Here is an 8,368-nt window from a genome sequence, read left to right as displayed (position 1 = left end):
ACCTAAGAAAAGTCCATCATGATTAAACAGAGATCAAACATTCATGTATTTTATTACAGGTGTTCCAGATAAAAACATTGAGTGGGGTAACAACAAAATTAAAACCAAAAGCAATGAGATTTAAATTCTACCATACAAAATGATCCAGTGTGTCAAGCACTTGAAAAAAAATATTTATTTAAAATATACTTGCTATATACAAAATATCAATGTATTGCACTTACTATTTCCATAACTTAGCACAAACAATTGAGTTATTACCTGTTGGTACACTTTATGTTGCTTAAAATAAATACAATGATCAAAAACTGGCTGACCAGCAGTGGAATTTAGAAGAGCTAATTGATTTCTACAGTGTGCTCCTGCACATACACAATATAGTGGTGAGTGTTTTCATCCTGTGTGAGGACTGTCAGTGCCTCCAGGCCATGTCCATCCTCCACAACCATCACCTGGTTACTTGCTAGACCCCCATCTTCATTTACCACCATCACCTGATTACCGGTCAGACTGCTCTCCTCGTTCACCACCATCAGCTGGTTGCCAGAGTTGTTGACTTCCTGCTCCTCTGCCATCTGTAACTTCAGTCACAACTCAATATCACCCTCTTTTTCAAGCATTCACTGTTTCTAAATGATGTGATCTGGTCTACCTGTTGCACGACGGTAACGGTGCCCGGAGCCATTGCAACCATAGAGGTGACAGCATCATAGGTCTCGGCACTCAGTTCAGTGATCTGCTGGATATTAACTGTACAAAATAAGATACATAATTATTATAGGTCTAAAACATAGCAGGCATCAACCTCCAGTTTTTGGCTGATGAGTTTACCAGAATGCTGTGTCTGTGTACAAAAGGGGGCTGCCTTTACCATTGTCCTGCAGAGTCACTTCAGTTGCTTCCATCAGCTGCTGTCCATCCTCCACAGCATTATACTGGGCTTCCACTGTTTCCCCCACCTGGATATAACACAGTTATTGGCCTTGGTCAATAAATAATAAGCTTTGAAAAACTAAAGAAAGTCTGGTTGAATTTTATTAAGCCAAGAATATCAAAAGTATCGATATAGAAAAAACACAAAGCTACATCTGATATTAGTTACATCAACTGAAACAGAACACAGAGGTTCTATGAAAGAATTAGTAGAATTTTTCTACTCTATTGATTTTCCAAACAGTATCACTCTCAGGGCTATGACTGTATGAATGAAAAAAGCAAAATGAAATATCATCAGTCAATATTATAATTGTGTTACACTAATCAAGAGTCTATCAGTGCTGTACTACAGTTGGATCAAAGTTGTGTGTTTACCTCCCAGCTGCCTTCCATAACTTTTAGGTTGTGTTTGCTCTTAAGGTGACGGTTCAACTCCCATTTGGTTCCATAAACAAACTCACACTGAGGACACTTCATGCCACCTAAACAGCGACATTCACAAACACATTTACAATAAACACTATAGTTACACACTTGAAAGAATAATGCGCAGGAGTCATTTCAGGTCAACTAGAACACTGTTAATGTTGTTTAAAGATATTCGAGGCGAACAAAAGGTCTAAATATGGCAGTATGGGAGCTGACCGTGCTGCTCCAGAGAATCAGGGTTTGGTCGGCCAGGTCCAACATTATGATACTTCTGACCAGGGTGTTTCTTCTTATAGTGCCGCTTTAGAGGACCAGCAATGTTACATGAATAGTGGCAGTGGGCACAGCGGAATGGCTACAATGAAGGGTAAAACAATTTTGAATGAATGCAAATAACTTATTATGGATAAAACCAACAGCAGAACCAACATTTTAGTGATATAGGCCTGATTGACTAAATACTGAATGTACTATTTACCTTAAATTCAGCATGTTGCTCCATGTGTCTGAGCAAATAAGGTTTGGAGACCGTGTTAAAGTCACACTGTAGACACTGAAACTGCTTTCCTGAACAAACACAGAACGTCCACGTTAATTATATCTGCGAATATCTTCCAACTGTTTTTCCATCAGTCGCAAAAGTATTAATTAGATCAGATAATTTATACAGAAATGAAAATAAAACCAGGGAGTGAATGCCAAGGACAGTGTGTTACAGAGCGACTGTACCTACCTTCCTCGGTGTGGCTCAGTCTGTGGCTTTTCAGCGTAACCTTTGATTTGAACTTTTTACCACACAAATCACAAAGGTGGCATCTTTCTGTGTTGTGTCGGTTCATGTGAGTCTTCAAGTTGCTCCTGCTGCGGCCTGCGTAGTCGCACATAGTGCAGGCATACGGCTTCAAACCTGCACACGTAAACACATTTTAACAGATCAACAGCACTGTAACATGTTTTAGGATGAGAGTGGATTAGCAATAGCAAAGCTTAAATGCTGCAAAAGCACCAAAACACAAGGTTTCCTCATCCTTGAGGAAAATACAGCAGCATATGTATGGGTGTCTCTTTTGGTTTGTTTGTTTTCCTCATTTTATGACAGACTTGACCATCGGGCTATGTTCTTTTCTAAATGTTTCTTGAGTGTTTACAATCCAGTCCGCCCTGCTGGAGGACAGCCAGGAGACAAGACAGATGGAGGCCCAGACAACAGATGCATCAGAACCTGAAACTTTCAACAACGACTCTGATGGAGCCACGTGTGTGTTTGTCTGAAATAAATGTGGAGGAATATCAAACCCTGGTGGGCCCAGATGTGTCGCTGATAATCGCTGCTGTTCTTAAGGAAATAGGAGTCACAGTAGGGACACTTCTCTGCACGCTTCACCATGACACCCTTGGCCTGTATCGGGAGTGCATCTGTCCACACACAAACACAAGCACATGGAAGAAAAAAAATATGGGACAGCAGACTAGAAGGAATAATGTAGCATGAGAAGTATAAATAATGACAGCATATGTGAGGGTGTATTTTGTGCTGTTCACCAGGGTGAGTTGTTTTGATGTGGCATTTTAGTCGGTGTTCTGGGTAACTGTTCTGACAGATGGGACAAGTCACATTTTTCCCCTGTAAACAACCATGGCACATTTGAAAAAGCCTCCCAAGTGAGAAATAAGCAAATGTTTATAGAGAGTCTGTTCTACAAGAGAGCTCGAGGTTGGATACCTGGTGCTGGTGCATCCGCAAATGAGCTTGAAGTTTGTATTTATCAGGTGTGGTGTATTTACAGCCAGCACTGGAACAAGATAGCTGCAAGCCGCTGTGCTTCTGGATCTGATGCCGCTTTAACGAGCTTTTGGTGATGGAAGAGTAGCTACACTTTGAACAGTAATGAGAGTGTTCCTTGGTATGCGTACGGACGTGGACATTATAGTGGACTTTGTACCAAAACAGTTTTCCTGTAGAAAATGTAAACACATTTAGACGCAGGTTAAAAAATATGCCTGAGTACAAATCAACACATTCTGGGTAGGTGTCAGGATTTCACATAAAAGAAAGCAAACTTTGGTCATCTTACCACAGTACTGGCATTCTAAGTCTCCGTAGATTTTCCTGAGCTGTTGGAAAGATTCCATATTAAGCTGAGTCTTTGGGAGGGAAGCAAACACCTGCTGGAACGCACTCTGATTTAAGCAGGGAAGAGACAACAAGCCAGATTGTTAGGAACAAAGTCTGAAAAGATTTTTTTTAAAGTGGAACTCTTCTAAACACATTCCAGACATACAATTAACTAAAAAAAGAGTTTGACCAATCATAAGAGTATTGCAATGTTTCATAGACCTGACAGCTAATCTGGAGCTAAAAAAAATGATTGTGTCTGACCATCGTGTTCAGTTACCTTTTCTTTTTGTTGAGTTTGTTCTTCTGTGAGAGGTGCTGATGATATATTGCTCACACCCAGTGACACAGCTGTTTTTGATGTTGTACTTGCATTAGAGCACTTATCAGCTGGGAGTACAGTTACTTGAGTCTCAGATGATACTCCGTGTTGTTCCATTTCTTGGGAAAGTGATTTTGTCCCACCATTTTCTACTCCACTTTCTAATTTTAATGTTCCATCTTCCTCCACTCTCCCATCATCTCCACCCTTGAGCTCTGTATTACATTCCTTTATCCTATTCCTCGCATCTTCTCTCTCCTCATTGCCCCATATGTTTTCTCCAGGCTGCATCAGATAGTAGCTGTTGTTAATACAGTGTGTGAAGGCCTGATCCTGGTCCTGCTCAGTGTGTGACTCTTTCAGATGAGCTGTCATCCCCTGAGAGCTGACAAACTTTCCCTCGCACATGTAACACACGTATATGAAGAGGTGCTTCTTGACATGAGCAGCAAGTGCCTCCATCTTGGTTGCAGCATGATCACACAGAAGACAGGCAAAGGGACGATGGGGCGCGTGGACCAACAGGTGCCGCTCACGCTCAAGCTGATTCTTAAAGCCACGGTTACAGGTTGGACAGTGATAGAGCAGCTGTCTGAGACCCTGACGGGTTTTTAACCTGAAAAGTTTACACAGATTATACAGAGGGGGAGTCAGAAGGTTGCTGGTATGGACAGAAGGGTAAAATAAAAGCGATAACATCAAAACTACCTGAGTTTTTGGTAACTTTGGTTCACATCAGGGTCTTTGAGATTGTGTTGTTTCTCCATATGCTTCAGCAGGTTTTTTACATCCGAGTACTTCTTATCGCAGAAGCCGCAGTGCTGCTTCACCTTCAAATGGACACGCTGTATATGCACCTGCAGTAGAATGAACAACTAAGATCTTAACACTCACAAGTTGAATTCACAAGAAAAACAGAAGACCAACGTAAACACAAAGTTATACGACGAAAAACAAGTCAAGAATTACTACCTTGAGATGTCCTGGACTGAGGCACTTGAAAGGACAGTGCTGGCAGCTGAATTTCTCTCCAGTGTGCTTCCTCAGGTGAACATTCAGATTAGCTTTGAAGCAGAGAATCACAGAAGGTATCAGTTGACCAATTCTAACCTGAATGTTGATTTCGTATTGTCACATGTCCGACTATATATATATATTTTTTAAATTCATTAATCCATGTTTGGTTCATATAAGTGTTTATGTTCCAACAGTTTGACCAGGAAGTTCCGGTTTACCTTTGATGCCTGATGCATAGTCGCAGTGTGGACACTGGAAAGGTTTCTCCTGCGTGTGTGTCCTGAGATGGGCAACCAGTGAGTGTCTAAATTTAAAGATCTTGTTACAAAACTCGCAGGCAAAGATCTTCAACTGGCTGTGGATGAAACTGAGAGAAACAGTACATTAATGGTAAATCATTCTTCAAAATTGAGATTATAAGTGAATACATTTTATGGGTAATGCCATCAGTACTAATAACACAGTTATCAGTAGAAATCTACATTAAATCTAATCTTAAAGAAAATTAAAGCCAAATGTCTGTTCTTTTACATTGCTGGAAAACGGTTATTATATATCATAATAAGGCTGTATTTATTGACAAGCATAATGAATGCATTTGGCAAGAAAATTTCATACTGTACTTGGTAGCGTGTTGTTGGATAGAATATTCTGAGAAGCCTTTGTTGGCCGCTGTTGTTGTTACTTTTGTGCAGGTGACGTCATTACTAAGAGAAAAAAGCAGCAGAATATTCAGGAAAATATACAGGTTATATTACACTCATATCAAAGACCCTTACATATTATGGTATATTAAAAAAGAAATATGTACTTTTATATATGTGTGTGTTTTGTTACCTTGATTTCAAATCCATTTCTGTGCCAGCTTCATGAATATTCACATTACTTGCGGGTTCTGCGGACTGACTCTGGATATAAAAATATAATAAATTAACATACAAAAATCAAGAAATTAGTACATTTTAAATAGTAAATAATTAAGACTGAATAAAAGACAGATAATATAGAAGATGAGAATTTTAAATGTATTTTTTCTATTTGGTAAAACTGCATGTGGTCTTATTTATTATTTTTCTAATTTCATTGTTTTGATAGAAATCATTTTAAAAGAAACTGATGTACCCTATAGTTTATAAGTGGCAACTTTTTGCTTTTGTGAGTGCCACACTTAAATTAATTTTATATCCAACATCCAAAATATCTGTTAGCTACAATATACACAAGCACAAATGCATGTGAACTATAATGGGTGAGGTTGGACAGCTAAATGGGTGAATCAAACTTTTTATACTCCAGTCTTTACCTGATCTTGAAGATGGATGGATGGGACGTCTGTTTCTGCTGTTCGCTCCTCCAGTGGAACCAGTTTAAACACACCTGTTGCAATTGAATGCAACTCAAATATAAGTAGATATATTTTACATGAATGTATACTTACAAGCATACATATCTATACATAAAAGAAAAAAACTGACCTGGTATTGTTGCCTCTTCTGTTAGAACAACGCTGACGACTGACTTTTTGTTACCTGTGGACAGGCTTCCTTCCCTGGAGATGCTGCTTTGGCTGGTTTTCAAGGTTTTTAGGTTACTATGTTCTACATGAACAAAAATAATACAATTAAACCCGCAACTGTTGCTTAAACAAATCAAGAGCCAAGAACTCAGGTGACCCACATACCCTTCTTACTTATGAAACCTCGTCTTGCTGACTTTTGTTGTGTCTGGTTTGAATCTGTTCCCCCAGGACCCAAATTCCCATAACCCTTTACTCCAGCATCATCAGAGATTTTCCCTGCAAAGGAGAATGTCCCATCACAATTTTCTATTCACAAGACTTTGCCATATACTAACATACAGTATCTACCTCTAAATTGATTTGCTCTTTACCATTTTCTTCGTCATTCTCCTCTTCCACTTCTCCCAGGCAGATGTGTTTTAAGATCTGCCGTCTGTTCCGGAAGGAGCGATGACAACTTCTACATTCCAGTGCCAGAGATCCATCCTGGCTTTCTTTTTAAAAAGGACATTTTGCAGAATGTTAAATTCTCTCGACATGTTTGTGTTTACTAAATAGTAATAACATGGTTAAACATACATTAAAATGCTATTTTCATCTAATTATTTAATCAGGTGAAACCAAAGCTGCTAAAATAGGTAGTGCTACTAAGTATCTACATTCCATATTAATAGTGATATTTGCATTCATGTGAAGAATCTATTCTGTCACACTAATTAACATTTGCAAACAACAGGTTACAATTATAATTTTTTTAAATACCTGCTTTTATTAGACTACATTGCCTGCCATCCTCCTCCTTATTCATGTCTTCATGGCTTTGACCAGTATCCTTGCGTGACTGGGCAGAGTCTGCCTTGGATTCTTTCTGTTCCGTCTTCTTTTTCTTAGAACCTTTTGGTCGTCCTCGTTTTCGCTTCAATGGACTCACTGTCGGCCATCAAGGCAGTATTAAATATAAGGATAATAATGCTGGATTCTACTCTTTTTTAGCTAACACAAGAGTGCTGTATCTCAAAATAAATAATAACTACGGATTTGAAGATGTATTCAAGATTCAAACCATAATATATAATTAAATGATTATGACCTTGCGGTGTCTCCAAAGGCTCTCCTGCAAGGGGTTGTAGGACAATAATAATGTCATCAAAGGTCTGCTCAGGGTGCAGTTGGGAACAATGTGCTGACAGTTGGGTGTGACTTGGAGAGAAGAGGTTGCACAGTCGGCACATAAAGACAGAACCAGCTGCTTGTGGAAGAAGAAATGTGTCATTGGCAAAAAATAAACCAATCATTCAGCCCAAAGAAGTACTATGCATTATGTTCTGCTGTAAAACAAAAAACAAAAAAAAAAAAAAAACATTTATTCCTCACTACACCTTAAAATCGGTCTTGCATTTTTTTAAATGTTTTTAAAAAAGGACATATGCCCTTGTATTGGACTATTTCATTTACATGTCAATATGTTCTAAACTAGACCAAAAAATAGTATGCTAGTTTGAGATTGCATGGTAGGAAAGGAAATATACACTATTGGGCAAATTACTACAAAATCAATGTTATAAATCAAATATTATTTGAGCTCTTATTACCTTAGCGTTGGAATTTCGGAAAACACATTAAAATAACCAAAAATGGATTACTTTAAGCCAGAAACGTTCCTGCATTTACCGTAAAACATAATCTTTACATATTGTCATCTGTGTAAATTCTAACATAGAATAAAATGCAGATAGGAGCGTAAAAAAATCAGCTTTGCTATTATTTTGATTGAGTCCAACTGACATGCAGACCCGATAAACATATTCGTGATGAAGAGGCAGAAATTCTTACGTGCTTCTGGTAAATCCATTCTTAGATTTGTAAAAACAAATGCACAGTATAATGTGTCGTTTTAAGCAATTGTCTAAATAAATACATGTAGGAAGTTGAATTTAAAATCAAATTTTAACATTATGGACGCTGAAAATTTTGTCGAATCTGCCAAACAGGTCCTTCCAAATACCGGAAGCAGATTGGGCGAAGCGTC

At 38.5% G+C, this 8,368-nt stretch overlaps 1 protein-coding gene across 4 annotated transcripts; it reads right to left on the bottom strand.

Annotated features, from left to right (window-relative positions):
* Positions 1-22: 22 nt before the first annotated feature.
* On the bottom strand, positions 23-8,357 carry LOC130532568 (zinc finger protein ZFAT-like). Of its 4 annotated transcripts, none has more exons than XM_057045275.1 (24): positions 8,173-8,357; positions 7,430-7,585; positions 7,102-7,269; positions 6,711-6,833; positions 6,502-6,615; positions 6,296-6,418; positions 6,124-6,197; positions 5,658-5,728; positions 5,444-5,527; positions 5,039-5,187; positions 4,776-4,867; positions 4,512-4,660; positions 3,762-4,419; positions 3,441-3,546; positions 3,089-3,321; positions 2,908-2,989; positions 2,662-2,781; positions 2,099-2,272; positions 1,844-1,932; positions 1,582-1,720; positions 1,312-1,418; positions 872-959; positions 653-750; positions 23-581 (listed from the first exon to the last, which is right to left on the bottom strand). In XM_057045275.1, the coding sequence occupies exons 1-24, from the start codon at positions 8,189-8,191 to the stop codon at positions 339-341; spliced, it is 3,459 nt and encodes a 1,152-aa protein (XP_056901255.1). In that variant the 5' UTR covers positions 8,192-8,357; the 3' UTR covers positions 23-338. The 4 variants fall into 4 exon arrangements, with proteins under 4 accessions (XP_056901255.1, XP_056901256.1, XP_056901257.1 ...); XM_057045276.1 differs by having other exon boundaries at positions 23-575; XM_057045277.1 differs by having other exon boundaries at positions 6,511-6,615.
* Between the last annotated feature and the right edge of the window lie 11 nt (positions 8,358-8,368).

Source organism: Takifugu flavidus, chromosome 10 (genome assembly GCF_003711565.1).
Source record: "Takifugu flavidus isolate HTHZ2018 chromosome 10, ASM371156v2, whole genome shotgun sequence".
Lineage (NCBI taxonomy): Eukaryota > Metazoa > Chordata > Actinopteri > Tetraodontiformes > Tetraodontidae > Takifugu > Takifugu flavidus.
This window is presented reverse-complemented; position numbering and strand designations above follow the sequence as displayed.

Coding starts and splice junctions, on each gene's coding strand:
- LOC130532568 (XM_057045275.1), bottom strand. Junction 3,547..3,761: donor AAACTCAACAAAAAGAAAAG/GTAACTGAACAC, acceptor TGCTTAAATCAG/AGTGCGTTCCAGCAGGTGTT. Junction 751..871: donor AGTGACTCTGCAGGACAATG/GTAAAGGCAGCC, acceptor TATTTTGTACAG/TTAATATCCAGCAGATCACT.